Raw genomic sequence first — 25,242 nt, 5'->3', positions numbered from 1 at the left:
ATTTTAGCAGCAAAGCTCATCTTTCTTTTCCACATCCAACGTTTCATTTACAAAACATCTATGCCAATGGAATGTAATATGACATGTGCTCCTGTATTGTACTTTTTTTTTTAATCAAGTGAAATGGAATAGTCCTGTGTCAAATAACTGACCTTGTAATGAAAGTAATTGTCAATTTTGCTGAGGTCAAAATTCAGACGAGAGACTGTAATATATCTGCTTTCAACTAAATGCTGTCAATTATGAAATATATGGCTGCTCTTTTTTTTTGTCAGAACAGATACATGATGCATTTTTTGGGTGGTCGGGGGGAGTAAATGCCTGTATAATAACAGCAGCACTTTATTTTACAAACACACATACACACGCGCACACACACACACACACACACACACACACACACACACACACACACACACACACACACACACACACACACACACACAAGTGATGTCAACTGTCACGGCATTGCATACCCGTGAAAGTTCTTCTATTCTATGAATCTAAAACTAGAATATGAAATCGATGCCCAATATTGACCATGACTTTTTTATTGACTCTAATGACATTATAGACGAGAAACTGCTCTGCATTTGTTCCAGAGTGATTGATTTTACATTGCACACCCACTGTGCAGGATGATCCCCAAAGTCAGAACTCACGATTTCAAATGGATCCACTTAGTTTGTAAAGTGAATGAATAAAAAAATTAAATAAAATGAATGTCTGGGCTAATGTGCCCGTGCCTCTGAATATCCACCCCACTCCCTTGTTTTCAGGAATCCAGTTCTGTCTCCCCTCCAACTGCAGCAGTATTGACTGGACCCCCGAGCATTCCCCAGGTAATAAATAAATAAATAAAGTGGAGGTGGGGAGCATTCTGGGGATACCCACAAGTCTATTTCTTGATGTCAGTAATGCGGCGTCTGCTTATTTGTTTCACATTTGTTGTCATCATCATCATCATCATCATGCAATTTAGTCAGAGTAATCGCTGACTTCTCCCAAGTAGCACAGTTCAAGTTCAAGTCAACTTTATTGTCAAATGTGCTACATGTGCAACATACAACACAGATTAAATTTCTTTTCTCAGGAGAGAGAGGAGCAGCTGCGGGTGCCCGCCATATTTTGTCGTGTGAGGGTATATCCCGCCCTTTATTGTTGTGTGGCATACACCTGCCACCATTTAAAGTACCTCACCCCAAATAAAGTTCTGATGTTCTAGCAGGCTTTCACGGATGTTATTTATTCTTTGAAGCAAAAGGCTGAAGGGTTTGTGCTCATGCCGACTTGTATTGGGAAATGTTCATAATTCAATCCAACAAACAAAACAAAAACAAGCAAAAAGGCTCCTTTATACATATTTTCAAAAAAAAAACTATGCACGAGTGCAACATACAGATATATACATTTTTGTATCTTCTGTAGATCTCTCGCAAGCCATTCGCCACTTTCTTGTGTTATTCGCGTTATGAGTGTTTGCAAATGGAATTATGTGCAATACCACAAAGAAATGCAACACATGCAGACTCTGATTTGTGTTGGCTGCCTTTGCTTGTTTAACATGCTTAAAGTGCACTGGCCCAAAAGGGTTAAAAAGGCTTCATCAACGTATATCTTGAGGAACGGCTCGCCGACTCCATGTTTTCATTGGTATTTTTTCTTACCCCTTGGTTTAGACCAGCAATGCAAGGTGACAGTGCCAGGAATGTTTTGTTCATCCTACTTTCCCCTGTTATTTACACATCCTTAATAGCCTGCTATAAAGCAAAGTGCTGCCTTTCCTTTACAGTGATAAATCCAGCTATGGGAGAAAGATTCTTAATGGCGTGTCACTCAACTACCCCCACCTCACCAGCGTGTTAGCCTGACCCGAGCGAGTGGTGCTAACAGAGATGGAGTGGTTGACTCACTGCCTTGTGTTTGTCAGCCTTGCTAATACTGTGCTTGTTGTTTGTCTTTGTGAGAGAAAGTGAGAAGAATATCAAATTCCTTGCTGTCCATTATTGGTATAGTTTCTTCAAAGTCACATGGCCAGTCCAAGAAATGCGTCACTGTTGCTTACCACAGATATGCAAGCGTCATATGCACATCTTATTCTCCTCAAATATGTTTAGCTCTTAAAGGCGCATGGGATTTGGTGTACCAAAAAAATCATGTAAGGGTGTCAGATGTACCTCAGGCTGTAAATATTTGGCTTGCAACGTGAAGACACGGGTTTTGTGTTTCACATGATGGACATTTAGCTGGTTTCTGGAGCTTTGTTTCTGGCCTTGAGCATAAAAGCATAAAGATAGCTGTGCCGTTCACTCTGACATTTCTGTAACCTATAAGCATGCATAATGGCTGTAATCTTGGGATGAGAGAAGCTCCCAGAATCAGAATATATGTTCCTTGTCTGTTTATTTCCCTTCAGTCTGTTTTCAACGTTGAGCACCAGACTTTTACCCTAAAGTCATGTATAAAGAGGAAGTAAACTAACTCATAAAATGTTAACACAGGTCCTGTAGTCTGATATGGTGAAAGACTTTCTATAGATCAGAATCGGAGGTATTAAATCATGACCAGAGGGAACCTTCAGAGAAGTTTAGACCATTTAGGTGCCTTGATGCAGTTGCTTGTTGTCCTGTTGGTGACCACTCCACTGGCTTTCAGGTTGTCCAGATTTATGAATACATGATGTTTTATGGAGTGAAAATCAGCACAAATCTTCCTGCATTGCCATTTATTTCGAGACTGGTATGATTAATTGTTTTTTTGGTCACTGTGGTGCATTAGGTCAGGAGAACTGTTAGAATGTGTTAATGACTCTACATGACAATGAGCTAAAATGTTGTTTTTTATTTTTTTTTGGGGGGGGGCATTTTTCAATAGACCACCGTATCAAACATTTTGCAACTGCAATTCTAGTGGGGCCAGAGAGAACATATTTTTAATAAGAAAAAAATGGAGTTCATTTCCCATCTAAATTTGATTATTTACAGAAACTGTCCAGTGGTTAATATTGTTTCATTTACATCGGACAGCGCTACTGATTCTGTAGTTGTCTGAGCAGATTGGAATGACATAGCAGTTCATCCATCTATCCATCTGACTTCCATCTAATTGAGGGCGAAAGGCAGACTACACTTTGGACCTCTTGCCTGTCAGTGGCGGGAAACACATAGAGACAGACAACCATCACCTTCACATTTACCGAACCACTGAGTGGGAACTGAAGAAATGCTGCCTGCGCTGAAGTTGGAAAAATGTACCACGACGCCATCACTGAACGCATAGATAAGATAAGATATGATATCCTTTATTTGTCCCACACTGGGGAAATGTACAGCCTCCAACAGCAAGAATGTGGGTAGAAAGAAGAAAGAAGAAAAAACAAACACCGTTCAATTGAGTGCAATATAAATACAAAATGGATAAACCGCAGTGCTATTTACAATTGTTTTTCACATCATGTAATTATTATTAGTATTATTGTTATTATTTTTATTCAGCAGCCTGACAGCAGTCGTAGGAACGAGCGTCGGTATCTCTCCTTCTTGCAGCGCGGCTGTAACAGTCTCTGGCTGAAGGAGCTACCGAGTGCTGTCAGGGAGGGAGGGACTGTACATCATATACGTACATACATACATCATAGCTTTTAGCTTAGTTAGCATAGATTTAATGCAGCCAACAGGGGTACTACGAAATGAAGCTATTAAATTAATGTATTTTCATAGAACAAATATTGGAATTTACCATGTGTGATAATAAATGTAAGTCAATGCTTTTGACAATTTTTCGGTCAACACATAAGAACTTGCTGAACCCTTACTGTCTCTCACTTAAAAGGTCATTTTTGCGGAAAGGACTACTGTATCTAAATAACAACAATGTTTTTAATCTGTTTTTTTTTCAGCCAGACTCACTCAGAGATTGAGTGAGTCTGGCTGGCTTCACTTTGGATTAAGTAATTCCTGAGTAATGCTGCCAATGTCAAGATGGGAGCAAGAATTAGGAAACCTGGGTTCCTAATTCTTGCTCCCATCTAAATATCACTGCTAGCACCCCATAGCATCCATCCTCTGTAAAACGTATTGGGTCTATTTTTGGTCTTGCTACTGAGTCATGCCCCTGAATAGGCTTTTTTTTTAAACACACACACACACACACACAAACACGCACAGACTTCTCCAACCCACCTGTACACATGCACTTTCCCTGAGTCTTGTCACGAATGCATCTCTTTATCATTGGCGAGTTCATTTTGTTAATGGACAGCTTCATGCGTCATCTATTTCCTGAACCAAAACAATCCTCACAGATGTGACGTTCCTGGCTATTAATATGCACAGCCAAATTAACGGTGAGAAGGATGCTAGAATAAATTGAGAGGTGTGAGGAGCTTGCTTGTATTGGCAATCTCTCTCTCTCTCTCTCTCTCTCTCTCTCTCTCTCTCTCTCTCTCTCTCTCTCTCTCTCTCTCTCTCTCTCTCTCTCTCTCTCTCTCTCTCTCTCTCTCTCTCTCTCTCTCTCTCTCTCTCTCTCTCTCTCTCTCTCTCTCTCTCTCTCTCTCTCTCTCTCTCTCTCTCTCTCTCTCTCTCTCTCTCTCTCTCTCTCTCTCTCTCTCTCTCTCTCTCTCTCTCTCTCTCTCTCTCTCTCTCTCTCTCTCTCTCTCTCTCTCTCTCTCTCTCTCTCTCTCTCGCTCGCTCGCTCGCTCTCTCTCTCTTCATTTTTGAGAGCAGTGTGTCCAGTAATTGTGTTCCAGGCTACAATTTAATTAGACAAAATGTTGTTCATTTGGCTTCAACCTCCCAAGGGTTGAAGCTCATTAGAACCCAAAAGAGATCTCAAGTGGCCCTCATTAATCGCCTTGTGTGATGTCAGCATTTGTTAAATAAAAAAATAGTATCACAGAGCTCTGTGCAGTTTGTCCAAAGGTAACCCTGTTGTGGTGCCATGGTGCTCGCCGTCTTGTTTTCCCCACTCAGAGGTGTCTGCTTGCTCGCATCTTTGATTCACGATCCAAAAGAAGATGCACTTAAGATGGCTTTGCGTTTGACTACATGCAATGTGGTTTACCCTTGGACATGTCAAAAGCCGTTGAGGGTTCATGACCATATTCCTTTGTCCCCAAAAAATGTTGATCACACAGGTGTAAACACAGGTGTTGCTGATTACATAACTGGGGCTTTTCAGTAACAGCTGTGTTTACGTGCACTTGCGTCAACATGGCTGCTGTGGAAAAGGTCAGCCAGCTGCAACGGTGACAACTGATAGAGTAAAATACTGTATCTAAAAAACAACAACAGTGAAATGTGAATATTGTGTTAAATATGAGGCCATTGCTGTCAGGAAGCACAAACAAGTTTCCTAATAGGTTTTATTTGAAGAATTAAACACTAAATACTGAAAAATCACACTGAAAAAAATGGTGTGTTGAGTTTACTTCATTTAATTTCCTCAAGTGGTTGCACAAGATTATCTGAATCCACATTCATTTTTGAAGTACATGTATGGTCTACTTAATGAACACATATTGATCCCGATTACTTTTTTTTGTGGAACCACTCGACGAAATAAAATTGAGTAAATTCAACAAAAACCTTTTTCAGTGTAGACCAAGTGTGTGTATCGCAAATGCATGATGCACTTCAATGCACTATATCAGTAATATTATTGTAGGGAATACAAAACACTGCAACATTGTGCAGTTTGAATAGTAACATTACTCAAATAATGTTTGTCAAACTTTTTCTAACAACATCACACAATAGTACTTAATTATGAATATCTCATTATTGGTCTATATTTACAATAAACGGGTGGTGTATTCATAGCTACCTCAAAGCCTGCTTTCTGGAAAAGGGAAAGTAAGACGCACAAGTATAGAGAAGACTTTCTTATACAGATAACATACACTGAAAACAAGGCCTTCCGTGAACTGAATTCAAACATATGCATTTGTTTTACATGATGAGTACAATGTGACAACACATGATTGTTTTCGAATAAACGAGGGGGAAATTCTGCGAGTTTACCACATTTTAATCTCGTGCAACTGAAAAAAAAGTTCCGTTTAGTTGTACGAAATGAAAATCTACAGTTTTGTGGCTGAGGGTTTGTGATGGGTTCGTGTTTTGTGGGTTTTGTTACGAGCTGGCATTTGAGATGCAATGGTTTTATACATTTATTGCTCAGCGCCGCATATCACACAATGACGACTCCAAATAAAACCAAATGTTGCAATTAGAGTCAGAATTTGTCACCGGGTTCTGCCATTCGTGCGCTGCTGCTTAGCGCTATCTTAGCTTGCATAAAGGAACCAGGACAAGTTGTGAGCCCTCAGCAAACTCTTTATTTCAAAACAAGTGTCGGTCCTGCTCATGCCAAACAAGATGAAACGAGTACTGCACTGTACCTCAACCATTAGCTTACGTGTCTGAATGAACACATTCTCCCTTAGGTTTTAACTTTATAAAGAAGTTCGAAGTGAAAATAATGCCAATGGCTTTGAGAATTTTGTTAATCGCAAGCACAAAGGAAATCCGGAAAATGCAGGACTATGCCCTTCATTTTCTAACCTTTATTAAGCCAAGGTACATATTCTACATTCGCAAAATCTCACACCACACAACCAAACCAATTTTTCCCCTAAGATTATAAATACCGGTACTCAAGTAATCACGCTCTCATCTCGGTTTTTACTGAAAAATGTACTTGCTCCAAATGAAACTCGGGCATGTTGAAGCCATGATTTATTTTGATGTGTATGGCAACAGATGGATATGCAAAGTAATTGTACCTTCTGTCATCTGGCGCCAGAGCATAGAATCGTTCTGCTTGCCACTATACAAGGCTGGCACATATTGATGAACAAAGATTACTTTGAGTAAATAAATCATTTTCTGTCGAGTTGAAGGTTTTGGATAATGTCTCATGGCACACTTGATGATCGCTTACGGCACCGTGTTTGGGAATCATTGCCCTTACAAAAGGCAAGTCTGTAATATTTTAAACCAGGTTGCAATTATTTTGTACATCTTTTGCAGCCATCACCTACACACCGAGCTACAAGAAGCCCCCTCCGCCCGTCCCGCCCCGCACCACCTCCAAACCCCTCATCTCCATCACAGCCCAAAGCAGCACAGAGTCCACCCAGGACGCCTACCATGAGGGGAGGCACCTCCACGGTGGCATGTGGGGCCCCGATGGCCTGACCCTGGGCCTGAGCCCCGGCAGGGCCCTCTATAACTCAGTTGACAGCCTGGATAGCGCTAAGGCCGTAACTATAGCCATGGAGGCAGCTGGGGTCATGGCTGGGAAGAGACACCCGTCCACAGACAGCCACAGTTCGGTACTCACCTGTGACAAAGCCATCCTGGTGTCTAAGGCTGAGGAGTATTTGAAGACGCCTCGATCCTCCATTGGAATACAGGTCAGTCTTGATTTTATGGGAGAGTCATGCATCACAAGGGGCCCAAAGAATGCCACAACTCTTGCTTCATGATAGTGACACACTTGAAACATAGTTCTCAATTCAGCTGCTAAAAATAGGCCCAAATGAGTCATCGTTCCACAATCCATCAATGAGCATTCAACTCGTGCTATAGCTCTTCCTCATGAGGGGCTCCCTCCGGCCACATTCACTCCATCTCCATTAATGTTTGCATTTGAGCAGCTCATTTGTGAAAACATGCCAAAGACCACCTTGCAATTAATGAAAAATGACTTCAAATGCAGTTACTTCCATCATTGCCCTTCTGTCTTTTTCTTTTCTTTTCGCACCCATCATTAGCCCTCATTAGCACTCGAGTTAAAGTGATTGAAAATGCCGGTCATCTTGACTAAATAGCCTATATGCACACACATCTGTTTCTCGGGTGACTGTCCAGAGTCGGAATGAATTCAACAGTTTTTCATGCATCTTAATAAAACTTAGTTTGAGTGATGGCTTGAACAACAGGTGTCAAAGTCAAGACCCGGGGGCCAGATCCGGCCCGCCACATTATTTTATGTGGCCCGCCAAAGCAATTCATGTGTCAACTTCCATGATCCTTGCTAAAGTCTGTACCGAAATGTCAAATTGTGATTTGTGTGCTAAATAACGTTGACATTTTTCAATCATTTTGTTTCCCTGTTTACACTCACTTGAACAATAATCGAACAAACAACAAATAGGTTCGACGTACGGCACGGCAATAGTTTTTCTTGTCACCAAAAGAGACCATTGTTTGGAAAAAAAGAAACCTTCAACCTAATTTAACAAACAGATCATTGACTTGAGTGATTACAAAACTAGTAATCCATCAATCATCGTTACGGCCCTAAGAGGGGAGATTGGCCCGTGACAAAAATGAGTTTGACATCCTTGGCATAAAGCATATATGTCAAACTCAAAAAAACGCAAATTACTTCCATGACCATTGCTCAAATCTGTACAAAGATTTTTAAATTGTCATGTGTTATAAATAATAATGTCGAGACTTTACATGATGTATTTTTCCAACGAACTATTATCCTTGACTTCTGAATTCAAAACTAGTAAAAGTGGCGCGTGACAAAAATGAGTCTGACACCCCTGGCTTCAAGTGTCATCTATTTTCCATCTTATGCTCATATGAATAGAGACATTGTGCATTTGTTTTTACAACTTTAAACATCAACAAATCAAACAATGATACAAGTGAAGGTCAGCTGATAAATATTCAGAACAAACTTGAAGTGGGTCATCTCGAGGAACCAGGAACAAATTTGGATATCCAAAAGTCACCGACTGTGCACGACCAGTGTATTGACTGTATATGAACGGTCTGTACCTATGGCTTGAGCATTTCCACAATATCTCCATTCACTCCACACATTTTCTTTCCCCCCTCAAAATACATAGAAGAGCCCACTACATATCGAGTATCTTACCTGTCTTGCTCACATGATCCACCCAACTTTTGATCCACCCCTCCAAATCAGCCAGCAGAGCATGATTGGGAGTGATTATGACCAGCTGCCTTGAAAGCCGTGCAATCAGCGCATCTCACACACGCGCATCTCACACACACACACACACACACACACACACACACACACACACACACACACACTATTCCACAGAGGACTTGGAATGACTTCATCTTCCACTAACAGGGTCCAATATAGTAAAAGTAGAGCCCTGGGAAATGAGGGGCTGAATGGGCATATAGCATTTGAAGGAAGAAAAGGGACATTTAAGGATGGTATACTGTAACTTTTGGCTTCTCTGCTTGTATGCAAACTAGTTGTTAATTTTTTATTGGCTCAAGGGGCGCGTGGAAGGCCCTAAACAACGCACCTACTACTCTAAGTTTCTATCTTTTAAAAGGACAACTACATAAACACAGAAGTCAATAGCAGTATTTTTTTAAATTGACAGAGTTTTTAAGATCCATCACCCCAAAAAAATGCACTCAGGTTGGCGTCATCTCATTCCCAAAATGTTGGCCACAAAATACTTCCGTGTTTTTATTTCCACGACAAAACCACCACCTAATGGAGGGGGAAACGGAAAGTTGAAATAATTAACATCATTATGTCATTTTGAAAGGCACTCTATCTTTGAAAGCCGGCACGCCGTATCTATAAGTCAGCAGTAAAAATTGGAGCAAAACCAATAAAGATAAAGAAGATATGTACAATGTCGAAGTAGTAAAACTTGCCCTGAACGAAGCATAATTTCTCATATTATTGAATTGCCACAGTGGAAAAGGGATTCCTTCAAGAAAATGCATGTGAATGAATCTGTCACTTACATGAATTTGGGGTTAGGGTTCGCCATTTTCATTACTGATTTTCAGTTTTGCTATGTCACTTGTTAAGCTGCATTTCTGGAAAAGCAACACCTTTGTAGTCTTTAATTTAGGTACACATTTGTGTTTTCCAAGGCGCTGACTGGTGTCTTCACAGAATTACATTTAATCGGAATAAAATTGAGGTTTAGTCGATAGTTATTCAAAAGATTTCAACCTTTCACAGGAATTGTCTGGGAAGCGTCACCGTTGCCGTGTGCACGCTTTGAAAAGTAGCTAGTGTAGGTAACATCATGACAGAAATTGCTCATCTCTTTGTTCATCCTTTTGTTTTGCTTCCAAGAGTATAGTCTACTCTCCTTTCAGACTTTCTGCCACAATAGCAATATTTTTTTCTCATCCACTCCACGGTATAGATAGACTTGATATATGTCCTGGCGTTCGACTCATGTCATGTTCCAAATGAGCAATTTACCCTCATAGTGATAAAAGTGAGCTGAGCCAAAGATTTATGAATTTCTTCCACAGGTCTTGTATGCACTGCTCTGTTATTGCTCTGTGTAAGAGGCAGAGGAATCGCACGGAAAAGTGAATTCGAGTGAGCAAAGGGACAAAACGGTACATTGCCTTCAAGCAGTGACCATATGTCTCAATATCCACATACTATGTGCCACCAAACCTTTAATTTGTGAGGCCTTTCTTCTACAGGCAGAAGCACAAAATGTGCATGGGGCACTCGGGAGTGCAGACAGACCGAGTTATTGTGACATTGAAACAACAGGAAATTATGATCACTCGACAAAGAAAGCAAAGAAATTAGATAAGAAGGAAATGAGTAAACGCAGAAGAGGAACGGGCTGGAAAGAGAGGGAAACATCATCAATCATGGCACTCCAGAGAATGCCATACAGATACTCCTATGTATCTCTCTATTTAGCTTTCTATCTTGCTATCAATCATTTACTGACTGACTGACAGTTGTTGCTTCTCTCATTCTTCAATGAATTAAATATTAGCTTTACTGAGGAGTTGTTTCTGTCCCTCTAACGAATGTAATGACAACAGTGCCTCGAATTTGGGCTCTTGTTTGATTTGAACAGACTATACAGACTATAAGGCGCACCTAGAAACATTCAATTTTCTCAAAAAAGTGCGCCTGATATATGGATCAATAGTCTGATTTCTTGGACATAGTATTTTAAATGTTCTGTAAAGTCCTTTGTTACAGCTGCAACAATTGTCAAAGCTCTCTATTAATTAAGCTGTATTGTATTGTATTGGCTTCCTTTAGCGCAGCACCATCTAGTGTATGCATAACGCAACTGCAGCCACTATTGTAGCTTCTATTCTATGCGATTTTCAATGCGACGTACCTTATACAGTATATGAAAGCAGTTCTAAAATAGGCCATTCACTGAAGGTGCACCATATTCTCCGAAGTGCCTTATAGTGTGGAAAATACGGTATTTGAAATAATAAATGCCTGACATTCCCTTTGTGATATTCTACTCTCTGTTTTAGGACTGCTGGGGATTTACACTTTTTGGCCACTACACATTATATATATATATATATATATATATATATATATATATATATATATATATAATATATATATATATATGAGAGAGAGGGAGAGAGAGAGAGAGAGTTTAGTTGTTGCTTTCAGTTTTTTTTTTATTAGCTCAAACTTCAAACTCTACAGCAATCTTCAACAACAAAACATTTCAACAAGCAAGTAGGACCCAAAGACAGAAACTTTGTTGTATTTGAAACCTCCATAAATCATGAGATTTTTACTGACAAGCTCTAAACAGTTAAGCCCAATTCAATAAAGACACAAGCAATGGGTGGCAGCTGACATTCAGTAATGACAAGAAAATATGCTTGTATTGGTTCTTTGCATTAGGTGGAAGCTGCAACAGACTCAGAATCTGAAAGCAAAGGCTCCAGGGAATATCATTCTGTTGGGACACAGGTGGAGGATGACAAGAAAGGGTAAGATAATGATTTTAAGTCTTTGCTAAAAGCATCGACAACTATCACTCTCAGTATTCGTTTTTGTCAGCTGCAATTCTCAATGCAAGTCTTTGCTAAAAGCATCGACAACTATCACTCTCAGTATTCGTTTTTGTCAGCTGCAATTCTCAATGCAATTTTACCACCTTGGCTTTCAGACAAGGCCGTTTCAAGCGCTCCAACAGTGTGACTACAGCAGTGCAGGCAGACATGGAATTGGAGGGCTTCCCCACCATGGAGGACAAAGGCCTGCAGTTTGGTGGGGGCTTCCAGCGTCATTCGGAGCCCAGCACACCTACCCAGTATGGAGCTGTGCGAACCGTACGCACGCAGGGGCTCTTCAGCTACCGCGAAGACTACCGGACTCCAGCTGAGCCCCCCAGTCCCAGAGAGACCACGAGTGAGCCGACGTGGCAGCTGGAACCCCCGTGCCCACAAGAGAAGGCAGTCACATCTGGTGAGTCGGGACGTAGCTCCCCTTCTCTGAGGAGAGACGGGAGCTGGTTCATGCAGCTGCTTCACACCGAGACTAAGAGGATCGAGGGGTGGTGTAAAGAGATGGAGGCAGAGGCTGAAGAAAATGACTTGTCCGAGGAGAGTAAGTGGCACATACTTCATTGGAATGCCAATTTTAACTGCAATATCAAGTACATATACTTTGCGTTACAGTCTTGGGAAAAATCAGAAGTGCTGTGGGTAGCGCTCAGCTGCTAATGTCGCAGAAATTCCAGCAGTTTTATTGGCTCTGTCAGCAGAATCTGGTAAGTGGGAGTTTTTACAGGTGAGATGTTTTGTCACACAACTCCATAGATTTTAATACCAGCTCCAAGAAAGAATCCTCTTTGTTTTGTGAATCTGACACAAGATGGCTGAGGTAGTCAATGTCCTCCTTTCCTGTCAGCGCTTTGCTCGTCACAACTTTCAACCAGTTGATTGGACATTTTGATTCATTGTTGTTAGGTGCCGTCTGTCAAGGAATTGGAACAATAACTGAAAAGATGTTATTTCGTGGGTGGCGGAGCAGAGGCGTGGAGACGAGGTTGATTAATAGAAAAAGATTGGAAATGTATTCACAACCGTGAAAAGCAAAAAAAAAAAAAAAACCAATAACAAAAAATCCCACAATGGACACCACAGTCTATGATACCAAAACACTTTCATATCATTTCAAACTCACTTGAAAAGAAATGCCTTCCAGAGGATTTGATTTCAAAAGAAAGACACCTGGCAAAGACTCCATTGTTGTTGAGTTGAGTTCAAAATACGTACTTCCTTTTGACCAAATCCTATTTCGACAGGGTGCAGCGGCCATCTGTGGCAACTTAGTGTGACATGGAATGAGTACAAAAAATGGGAACTGATGAGTTTTTCAGCGAATAACAAAGGATAGGTAACCCCGCCCCCTACCCCAAATAAACAACGTGAATGGGTGGACTCACGACTGGGCGAGGGGGCTACTGTAATTGGGTTTAGCACTCTACCAGATGCAATATGGTCATATTGGTGCACTGAGGTCAAAGCTTTATGGTACAGTACTGTGCATCTGTCCATTTGATAGCGTTTTAATCCAATTATATTTATACGAGAATCCTCCGTGTGTAAAAGCAAGAACCTTTTTTAAATAAGGCCTGATGCATGAAGGAACAATAATAACTCAATATTCAAACTGAAATTGTTTTTTTTTTTTAAACAGAAGAGACAAGTTGAATATATGTCTCACTCCTCATGGAGACACCTGACCAAGTTATTTTGTAACTTTAGCCCTTTGAATCCATTATACGCACATTTTCTTTGCAAGTTTGAGTTACAAAACTGCAATGTGCATTGACACGCTAACAGGCTCAATCAACCTCAGTTAGAGTCATTGATTCTCGAAAGCGACAAAAATAAGAATCAATAAGTATCTGGGACATTGAATCGCTTTGGGGGGAAACGACATAAGAGAGGATGGATGAACAGTAGTTTCGATGATGGTGCTGTTCCCTGAAAGAAAAAGAAGCTTGTACAAAGCCTTGGGTCAATATGTCTAAATACCTCTTCCATTTAGTGTGGGTTGTACACGGACAAGTTGGACAATAGTTATGAGACACATTATGCTATTATATGTGAGCAGCAGAAATTAAGCATTTGACGGGATTTCGAAACCACATCAAGAACTTTTGACCACACATCAGCATGTTATTCTGTAGTCCTTAAATTTACAGTCGTTAGTTTATTGATGGCTAGATAAGCTACACACATGGACAACATTTTTCGTACCACTCCGTTCAAGGAAGGAAAATAAAACAATCGTGATAATTATAGTAAGAATAAATAACATTTCGATGGAAATCAAGCAGTTAAAATCAGAAATTGTTTTTGAACTGAAACAGAATTGTTGGGGGGGGATAGACTGATGAAACAGGCATGGACAAAAATTATGAGAATGTTAAATACAGCTGAAACAATCAGAGGACGGAAAAATTCTGACATCTTTCTTTGTGAAAGTACAGATTGGTACATCTAAAGCAGGGGTCTCCATAGTCGAGCCTCAAGGGCCGCTGTCCTGCCTGTTTTCCAGCTCTCCCAGGAGCTACACACCTGATTCAAATAATCAGGATTGTTCTAATGGTGTTTCAGAGCTGGCTGATGAGCTGATCATTTGAATCAGGTGTGTTGCAGCCCAGAGAAATGGAAAACAGGCAGGACAGTGGCCCTCCAGGGCCGGAGCTGGACACGCCTGATCTAAAGTCAAAGTGGTTTAAAAAAGTTTTTTTTTTTTAAAAGCTTTTTCAATGATATGTGTTTGATGCCAGAACTTAATTTTCTGAAGGCACTGGGCAAAAAAATATCACACAGGCACACACACACACATCAAGTCGAAATCTTCAAAAAATTAACCCACACACATTAAATCAAGGAAAAGACTGTTTGAAATCAATTACTGTCGTTTCTTGGAAATGCTTCTGATAGTATTTGGGTCAGAACAGAAAACCTTGAAGGCCCTGACTGCACGCCACTGCGGTGACATAGTAGACCACCCCGCCAGACATCCATGGCATCCTTCCATCCATCCATTTTCCGATCCACTTTATCCTCACAAGAGCCGTGGGGGGTGCTGGAGCCTACGCCCAGCCATCTTCGGGCAGTACGTGGTTGCACCCTGAACTGGTTGCCAGCCAATAGCAGGACACACAGAGACAAACAACCATCCGCGCTCACACTCACACCTAGGGATAATTTTGACCAGGCCACCATTCTATGGCATGCAGAAACCTATTAGCCTGCAAGCTAGCAGGTAGCTAAAACTTCTTGTCGTGGTGGAAAAGCCACGCGATTACTCAGTGGGATATTTTCCAACCTCCAGAGGTTTTAGGAGGATATATATTCATCAAATAATCCCCTTGTCCTCGCTACCTCCTGTAGGACCCCAGCGCCATGCCGCGGCCTACCTCACAGGACCTGGCTGGGTTCTGGGACCTGTTGCAGCTCTCCGTTGATGACGTCACCTTGAAATTTGACCATCTGCAGCAGATCAAGGACAACAACTGGAAACCAATAGATAGTCCAGACAAGAAGGTAAATGGGTCCTGACTCAACGTTTAGGCTGCTTTAGGGTTTCTTTCTCAAGTCCAAACACATTTTGTTTCCACATTTTTAGCGGTAGTTGTTTCCATCGCTGACATTCATACAGCTCACATTCACAATAACTGGTGATCCATCAAAATGGGGCCATCGGCTTCGGTGCTTAAGGGTCGTCGTGCTGGAGCCTCTCCCAGCTGCCTTGGGGCAGTTGGCGGTGTACATCCCTGAACTGGTTGCTCGCCATTGGCCATGCGTCTTCAATATATATAACGTCAACACACCCTTGTTCAAATGCCAGGTTTTTGTGTTGTAAAAGATGAGAACAAGATAAATCATTGAGAAAAAAAAAACTATAGCATATGACCCATAACCTGTACAAAACAACAGAAAAAAATGATCATCTTTGAGAGAGGTGTTTTTCTTCAGCTGGAATTAATGCCATATTCAAAATAGAAAGAATTAACAACTGTTAGCAGCAAATGTTTACACAAAACCTTTCTGCAGCGAGAAAACAAAAAATGTTAGGAAAAACCTAGTAGAGCTTTATTTGGGTTTATTCAGATTACACTTTTGCACACGTGTACAATGACACTATCACAGTTAATGTGATTTGTTAGGTTAGGGGAAACTTGTCTTCCTGCTCAACTCCGCTGATGTGGACATTTTTCCTTGCCAGTTGCGGCAGGTTGTTTGTGGTGCAATCAAATAATGTAGATGCTAAGAAAACAGTGTAGCCATGAAATGGGAATCCCAATTGAGCAGATTAAAGTATAAATTGTACAAACAAGAGTTAACAGCTATAAATGTGGGTCTTGGTGTTTGGTCCCAGTGTGATAACAGTTGAGAATCACTGCCCTAAAGGGGACAACACATGGTGGATGCCAAGGGCTCCATAATAAAAGTTGTGATAACTTAATGAGTTGTCATGAATTCCGACTTGGAATTTGAGCTGCTCATTTGATCCCAACGCAACTCCGAACATGTTCTAATGAGTTTGTTGTTCTTTCCTGAAGCCTCCAGCTCCAGTACCAAAGAAGACAATTCGACAGAAGAGCCTTGTGACGAGGGAGAGATCCTTGGACCTCCCCGACAGGCACCGGCAGGAGGCTCGTCGACGGCTCATGGCAGCCAAGCGGGCAGCCTCCTTCCGGCAGAACTCTGTCTCAGAGCGAGCGGACAGCATCGAGATTTATATTCCAGAGGCTCAGACTCGTCTTTGAGAAGTTAGGTTCAGGGTAAACTTGTCTCCCTGCTCAACTAGCCTTTTTTTCTAGACTTCTATTCTCTCATCCTTTAGGTATGTATGCGATCTCTAAAGCCATCCTCAGTGCCCCTCGCCAATGCCATCGGGCCAGTAGGATGTGCCACTCGTCCTGAAGTTAGCAGAGTTCTATATCGGACACAGGTTGACTAGTTTACTCACTGGTCATCTGGTTACCACACACTCATCCAGCACCAAGCACGTTTTTATTTTGTTTGTTTAATCATACTCTCTTTTTTCCCAACATTTGTAAAGTGCCATTTTTAAAGTCAAACCTACTAATAACCGAGCCTTTGAGTTACAAAAAAAAAAAGTATTTTACGAGTAAATAGATTAAGGAAATCTCCAACTGTTTGAATTTTTCAGTAATTGACTTTAATTTCCCAAACTTAATGTGAATTGTAAAAAAAGTGCCAATGCTTCAAATACCTCAGTCAATGAATCCCGTCCGTGTTGGAAATGCAGCTCTTTTTTGTCTTCTTTTTGAACTAAATTGGATTGTGGTCATTTTTCACGGGAATTAATTGTTGGGAAATGACCATCTCTTCGCTGTGCACATTTTAAACACCTCTTCATACATCTGCTGTTCCTATCAAAAATTGACATTGACTTGAAATGGAGATCATTGTGCCAACATTTTGCATAACATCATTGCAGTAGGGAAATGTGTTTGTTAGTGTCCTTAGATCAAAATATGCACAAATGCACTTATTACAAATTCCCTGTTTCAGAAGGGAAATGTACATAACCGAAGCTAAGAATATTTTTTTTTCTCAATATGAGTTTTAAAAATCTATTTTGTGTTTTTTCCACCATGCCCGTAGCTCACGGCCCCTCTAATCGCTTTTTTACACACATTCACACACACAAACCCAGTTTTGTTTTGTTTTGTTTTGTTTTACCGCAATGCACAGTGCTCATGCTAAGCCGAAACGTCCTTGAGCATGTCATGTTAGAAAAAAATGACTGATGTTTTCTTCCCTAAAAAAAGTTCCATTGTACTATTTTAGTTTTTGTTAAAAGCATAAGATAACGGCAACAGAGCCCTTACGTGAGAACAAATCATCCTGCAAATGATCAACAGTAAACTTGCAGTTGCCAGTTTGTCACCAGATATTGTGTAATATTCATCTTCACGTCATACTTGATTACATTGTGGTTGACGCGCTGTCGTTGCACTGACTCTCTTTAGGTTTGGAGTGTTCAAAAATGGACAAACTGGCAGGTATTCATTACAAATTCGAATGGGGTTTACACTCAAATGCTATGTGACTCGCTGCACTCACTGAAGCCACCTGATGAGGTATGCCTGCACAATCTAATACAATTCAATAAAATGTCACATTAAAATTGAATTTACATCTTTACAAAGACAACATGTACTGATGCTGTCAGAGATAAATGTATTTTTTTTAGTTGTTGTGATTGAAATGCACTGCCTCTGAATGAGAGCCACGACATAATTTTGCCCCATCGTGATGTAGCTAAATAAGACAATACAAACAGCCCTTAGCATGACGTATTACAAAGTGACAACTCAATATTTTGTTGCTGTTACATTAATACCTCAGTGATAGTTTTACTCAACTGCGCATTCTTATTTTTGTTCAGGCTTTGCCGTGATCCTTCTTTACATTGTGCTGTTGCACTTTTGGAAATTTAATGTATGTCCAGCGAATATAAAACCAAAAATTCTGATGGCGTGTTTGAAGTTGTGAGAACACGAAAAGAAAAGAGCAAGAGTAGACATTTTTGAGATTGGGTGTAATTTAGTGCTGCTGTGCTGACAGAGACAAAGAGGAGGTGAATATGAGGTCAGAGCCTGTGTTGACTTTATTTCACCACCGCTACCCTCCGGTGGCACATCGCACATCTCACGCACACACGCACACACGCATTCAATGTACCGGTAACTGCAATGTACATTTTCTGCATCAGCACAACTTTGAAATCTAGATAAGGACTTTCATGAAATATAACCCACATTCACTCACCAGTCACGACGCAACCTTTGGTACATATGCACAGTGTAATACAATTCAGGAGATGCCTATCAAGGCATTAAATCGGTGTGAAGCAATTTAGATTTACGCAAACATCAAGAAAAATTACCTATCTGTACTTTGTAATATATAGTGTACTGGCGAGCTCACCCAATCTTTTCATGGAACAACATTAAACACATAACACTTTGCGACATTTTAAAGTTCACCTTGTACAACGTATAAGGGTGTAAATTTACTTTTTCCTCTCAACAACTCAACAGCTATAAAGTTCGAATCCCCTGCAACAAAAGTGAGTAGACGACTTCGTGGAAATGTCCAAATTGCGGCCAATTATATATGGGCAGGGAGGCCCGGTAGTCCAGTGGTTAGCACGTCGACTTCGCAGTGCAGAGGTACCGGGTTCGATTCCAGCTCCGGCCTCCCTGTGTCTAAATTTGGAGTTTGTATGTTCTTCCCGGGCCTGCGTGGGTTTTCTCCGGGTGCTCCGGTTTCCTCCCACATTCCAAAAACATGCGTGGCAGGCTGATTGAACACTCTAAATTGTCCTTAGGTGTGAGTGTGGGCGTGCACGGTTGTTTGTCTCTGTGTGCCGTGCGATTGGCTGGCAACCAATTCGGGGTGTCCCCTGCCTACTGCCCGAAGACCCTAGTGAGGATAAAGCGATTCGGAAGATGAATGAATGAATATATATGGGCACAAGCACATACCGAGCTAACCTGCTGATGGCCTCAACTGCTGCCGTCACGCTATCCACACAGTGGCTAACGCCAGTTCATAGCCAGCCAACTGTACAGCTTCAATTCGCTCACTTCCACATCTCTCAACAGCCCAAGTCCAGCCTTTTAAAGGCAGGTACACATTTTAAAATCACAGATTCCACCGTGTAGATAGAATGGTGGCCCCAAGTGAACAAAAATAATACCTGCGCCTCACATGCATATACTGTATGTTGGCATTATAGTACAGTCATACCTCGGTTTTCGACCATAATCCGTTCCAGAAGGCTGTTCGAAAACTGAAGCCACGCTCTTTAAAAAAAAAAAAATATTGAACACATCTGTGCACATCAGTTTGTTCGAGAACCAAAATTTGGTCGTCATCCGAGATATTTAAAAAAACTCGAAATTTTGGGTCGAAAATCGATTTGGTTGAGAACAGAGATGTTCGAAAACCGAGGTTTGACTGTATATATTAATGGAGCTTTAGAATACAGTATATAGAAATAAAATGAATACTCTTGGGGTGGTCTGGAACATAGCCACCACCATAAACGAGGGATTATTTTATCTGTATTACACTGTGCAGTTGTACATACTGTTTTTACTTTAGAAAATACATGACTGGCATTGACTCAATTGACCTTCCCGTTTATAAACATCAGAGTGTACGATGGATTTGTTTCTCACTGTGTATAAAAGTGTGCGTTCAAACCAGACGGTGCGTGTCTCTCTGTTAGGTGACACACATCTACAACCTCACTTGACTTGAGAGACTTTTAGCAGTTTGACAGAAGGAGCGTGTGAATCTGATGCCGGCCATTTGGCAGAGGCAATCCCCTGCTGTTCGCACAGAGGCAGGCAGACAGGAGAGAGACAGACCTGGCCTGACATATGCTGGCTTTGAGGAGACACGAGCGCTGCGTTGGGCCCCCAAACTGCTGGCGTTATGAGCTGTTGTGTAGCTGCGGGGCTGTGTTATGTGAGGATCCGTTTGCTGTGCGTGGTATTTTCAGTCTGCCTTTCACTCGGCAAAGCAGCTTATGTACGATTTTGGGTCCTCGGTGAGATCAAGCAAACCGCCACACGGGGCCCACCAAAAGCCACTGTTGATAAATGTTTCAGTTGAAGCTTGAGCTGAATCTTGGCCTTCGCATTTTGAATCCTTTTGGGTAAATTTCTTCATGGATTTTTTTTCTTTACATTTTCCACTCATGCATACTATAAAATGGTCACGTCTGTCAAGTAAAACAACAGCAGATAATTGCAACTCACATGTAAGAGGACTATCTTATATCACGGATGAGCAACTAAAATGCTGTAGCAGTTCACAATTTTTCATCAGTACTACTGGAAACACTTCCTCACCAGATGTATGACAAAAATGCTATTTTAAATACGGACAAAATATCTGCTCTTAATAGATTTTATAATATATGAATATATTTTTGGTTGTACATTTTTCGACACAAGATCCTAGCCAACAACAAAGAGTTTAAAGCAAACAATAAAATAACATGTATTTTTTTTTTGTGCAAAGAGCTCGCTTGCATAAAGATTAACATTCAAGGATGGCACAAAACTGTTGTGCAAGAAATCAGTATTAAGTGAAAAAACTTATTTTGTACATCTTTTGCACAAAAAAAATCAACTCAGTCAAAAATGTAATATTATTTTTGAACTATGTTTGTCCTGTATATCATTCCAAATGTGCAAAAGAAAGAAATAAAAATATTCGGTCTACTCATGTGTAGGAAAGGACAGTAAGCTCCAGCGTAAGCACAACTAAGACATGCCTGTCATCTACTGGTGATTGAATATATTATAACGTAAAACTACAGTCGTGCCCTGCATAATTACTGTTCGGCACCTGCAGATTCACATATGCACCATTGTTTCAATACTTTACTCAGTTACTCAACATTTTACTCATTTTCATTTTCTAATCCGCTTATCCTTACAAGGGTCGCGGGTGTGCTGCAGCCTATCCCAGCTGTCTTCGGGCAGTAGCCGGGGGGCACCCTGAAATGGTAGCCAGAGGGGCCACTCAGAGTGCTGTGATGGGCCACATGCTGCCTGCGGGCCACTAGTTGCCCACCCGTGTCCCATATTCTTAAATAGCTGTTCTATCAGACACCATGCAACGACTGTTTGCCAGGTGCTGTCCACCCAAACAAACAAAAAAAAAAGCCTCAGCTCAAATAGACACCTACTTGTTTCGCCTAAGGAAAAAATGTCAGGTGGTGCTACCAAAGTGTTTCGTCTAAGTTTAGTACAACGACATCCTGGGGTCCCAGGATGGAGGGTGGTGATAATTCTAAGAGTCAATGACTACCAAAGGGTCCAAGAAAATAGTAGTGGTTCCATAATGGATCACTTTTTTTCAAATGAATATTTTTTAAGTTTTTTTTTTCCATCGTAAACCTATTGACTGTAATGCCCTTGCATGTGGGAAAGGAGCGATTGTCACCAATGCACTTCTCAGCCATTCATTGAATGCCGTGAGAGCTTTAAAACTCATTACCACAATGACTACACTTACACAGGAGCTACTGTGGACCACCGCTCACGCCCAGACACACCCACAGACTCGCCAAAATCAAAGCCTTGCTTTTTACAGGCAAATATGTCACACACAGACACTAACATACACACAGGAATTTTATGGTTACATTTTTTGTTCGTGTTTCAATATGGTTACGGTTTATGGGTAAATTGAACGGTTTTAATAAGTGCAAATGAGTTGAAAGCACATGGGATTGGTAAAACTACACATGAAAGAAAAACATGCACTCTCTAAATTGGCGATACTCATCTATTGCGGGTTGGTCTGGAAGGGATACTTTGCACTAAAGGGAGATTTTCACTATGAACCCTGAAATCACCTGCAGCGCCCCCTGACCACATTTGTCCAGTACTTGTGAAATGTGTGACATGACAGCCCCTGGGACAGTTCTACAAAGAAAATACAGTACAGCGCTGAGTGTTCTCAATGTCATCAACTACAATATTTATGAAGAACATGAAGGCAGAGGTCTTTGTTGTGGAAAAAACAAAACGAAAAAAACGGGTTTGTGTGTTGAGTTTACTTCATGCGATTTCATCACGTGGTTGCACGAAATAACTATAAAACTACTTACAATATGTATCTGGATCCAGGTAATTATATTTCGTGCATTCCACTTGATATAATAAGATTGAGTAAATTTAACACATTTTTTTCAGTGTACTTGTGTGCAAACGAATTCCCCTGGGGCGTGGCCATCATGTGAGGAAATAGAGTAGAACAAGGCCAGGCATTGAACTTCCCAGACTTCACCCCATTTTGCCCACAACACTTTTGTGTGTGTGTGTGGGGGGGGGGGGGGGTGACTTTATGCCATCCTCCTTGGCATAAAGTCACTGGCGTGATGATGAATTAATAGCAAGTCAGCCACCTTGTGAAAACACCAAGGGTAGAAATGTTTCACATTAAAATATCGTGAGGGCAGCAATCCGCTAGAAATCTAATCTTTTTTTCCCCCACTTATCTGACACACTGTAAAAAACACTATTTTAGACACACTTCTATTTGCCAAAAGCTAATCATCTGTGCATCATGAACACATCTGCCGTCATCTTTTTAATATTTCTCAACTGAAGAGCCAGACGTGAGATGCATATTGGGGACATTTTCGAAATCAAAACAAAGCAGAATCTTCAACATTTCCTTCAAGTGAAGAAGCAATTCTGTGATTACAAGGCAAAATGGCGGGAGGGTGGTGGGTAGTTTAGCTCAAACTATTTTCATCCTATGTATATCATATCTATAGTGTGAATGAATATAATGCCAAATATTATTTGTAAATAAATATATATACATAGAGATATACAGTATATAATTCTATAATATGCTTCACCAAAACATAACTATTTTCTGCTGTTGCTCATGTCGTCACTTGCTTTCGGAATATTTTATGAACTGGTATGATGGCATGCAGACTGATTTTGAATGTAGACTATTTTATATTATGTATTTATTTAAGTTATGTTACTGATGTAGCCTGTATTTGTTATATTTATTTTTATCTGACATTTTTCCTTTTGTGTATTTATTTATTTAAGTGCATTTATTTTATTTCTGAGAAGACCTGGTCAAGGAGTTTGCCTTTTCCGAGTAATTTCATCATCAACATCATCATCCAATGTAAATGATTCTCGCGATTAAAATTTTGGACAAAAAGTTTGAAATACTTTGTCTATCTGATTCCTGGTTACTCATCAATTGGGCTAATTTTTAAGTCATTGTTGCTGATAAAACAGCAACTGTTTACAATGTAGCTAAACCTTGTACACTACCTGTTAAACATCCAGTATAAGAGAGAAAAATAATTAGAACAGCACATTTTGATTTGCATGTTTACACTGCTCAAGCGAGAGAAATTGACTCTTTGGCATTTTACATATAAGGACATAAACGGAATAAAATGTGGCTTGTTTTTCTCTGGGAAAAAAAAGACTGAATGATGCACAAGCTACACATTATGTATCATGTTAAGATCAGAAGTTAAAAAAAAGGAAAAAAAGTATTTTTTGGGTGACACTAAATGCAGCATTTTAAATCCACTTTGTCCCACTTTGAATGATGTTGTTTGTTCCATGTAGCATCCTGGCCACCGCTCGTGTCCGTCAAACAACATCGATATTTGATTCAGCTGAAAATAAAATACTTTTGACAACCATGAGGGAGGAGAGATACCCTGCAAACATGACTTGTGTTTAGTGATAATGAGCTGCAATTACCAACACAAAATATAATCTTGCCCCTTGCTGATTAAAAAGAACCAAAACTGACTTCTGTTCTGTCGAAAACACCTGAAAAGTATTGCCACCCCTTCTAAAGGTTTTATTATTTTGCATAGCTTGAGTAAACATAAAATGCCGTTTTTAATTGGTTTTGATTATTAAAGGGGGTGAGGGGGATTCAAGGCTACGTGATTCTGTGTGTAAAAAGTACTTCCACCCTGGTTAAATCAGGAATTTACTGTGGCTAATCACGTTGTTCCGTTCATTCTCAGTGACAACACCCAAGCCTGATCTCCAGATCTATTCAATCAAGAAATCACCTAAATAGAACTTCCTCACGAGGGGCACAATTGTGCTGGAGTCTATGCCAGTAGACCTGTCTGACAACATTTTAAGCCTGCCAAAAGATTTTTTTTTAAATGCAACAAAATGCCGTGATCCAAAGAAATTCATGAACAGATGTAAAATGAAGTAATTGACATCTATCAGTTTGGAAAGGGTTACAAAACCATTTCTAAAGCTTGAGGACTCCAGCAAATCACGATGAGAGCCATTATCCACAAATTGAGCGAGCATGAAACGGTCACGAACCGCCCCAGGAGTGGTCAGTTTACTGAAACCACACCAAGAGGACAGCGTTGACTCATCCAAGAGGTCACAAGGGTACCCCTGCACAACGTCTAAAGAACTGCTAGCCTCCCTCGCCTCAGTTTAGGGCATTGTTCATGACTCAAGAATGAGGAAGAGAATCGGCAAATATGACATCCGTGGCAGAGTTCCGAGGCAAAGAGTAATGCTGAACAGAAAGAGAACAAAGATTTGTCTCTCTTTTGCAAAATACATCTGAATGATTCCCAAGACTTTTTGGAGAATATTCGATTGATTTATTAGCCAAAAGTTTTAACTTTTTTGGAAGCTGTGCGTCTTGTTACATCTGGTAAAAATATAACACAGCATTTCAGAAAAACATCATATCAATTGTCTAACATCAGAGATGTGTTCCTCGAGCCGGTCCTTGGCCTCACCCTGGCGAGACACACAGAAGGGAATTGAACCCACGCTGCCTGCAGCCAAGTCAGGCAAATGTACCACTACTCCATAAAAATAAAATAACATTCAAGACGAAAAAA

At 40.6% G+C, this 25,242-nt stretch overlaps 1 protein-coding gene across 4 annotated transcripts in view; it reads left to right on the top strand.

Annotated features, from left to right (window-relative positions):
• The window catches only part of dlgap2a (discs, large (Drosophila) homolog-associated protein 2a), a 139,729-nt gene extending 122,596 nt beyond the window's left edge, over window positions 1-17,133 (top strand). For 2 of the 4 annotated variants that reach the window (XM_052086838.1, XM_052086835.1), the window contains 7 exons: window positions 780-842; window positions 7,032-7,417; window positions 11,671-11,759; window positions 11,939-12,378; window positions 12,450-12,541; window positions 15,186-15,338; window positions 16,358-17,133. In XM_052086838.1, the coding sequence (XP_051942798.1) occupies window positions 780-842; window positions 7,032-7,417; window positions 11,671-11,759; window positions 11,939-12,378; window positions 12,450-12,541; window positions 15,186-15,338; window positions 16,358-16,564 (1,430 nt within the window). In that variant the 3' untranslated portion in view covers window positions 16,565-17,133. The remainder of the gene's footprint in view (window positions 1-779; window positions 843-7,031; window positions 7,418-11,670; window positions 11,760-11,938; window positions 12,379-12,449; window positions 12,542-15,185; window positions 15,339-16,357) is intronic. The other 2 variants (XM_052086837.1, XM_052086836.1) reach the window with 1 other exon arrangement.
• The last annotated feature ends 8,109 nt before the right edge of the window (window positions 17,134-25,242 follow it).

This window comes from Hippocampus zosterae, chromosome 14 (assembly GCF_025434085.1).
Source record: "Hippocampus zosterae strain Florida chromosome 14, ASM2543408v3, whole genome shotgun sequence".
NCBI lineage: Eukaryota > Metazoa > Chordata > Actinopteri > Syngnathiformes > Syngnathidae > Hippocampus > Hippocampus zosterae.
This window is presented reverse-complemented; position numbering and strand designations above follow the sequence as displayed.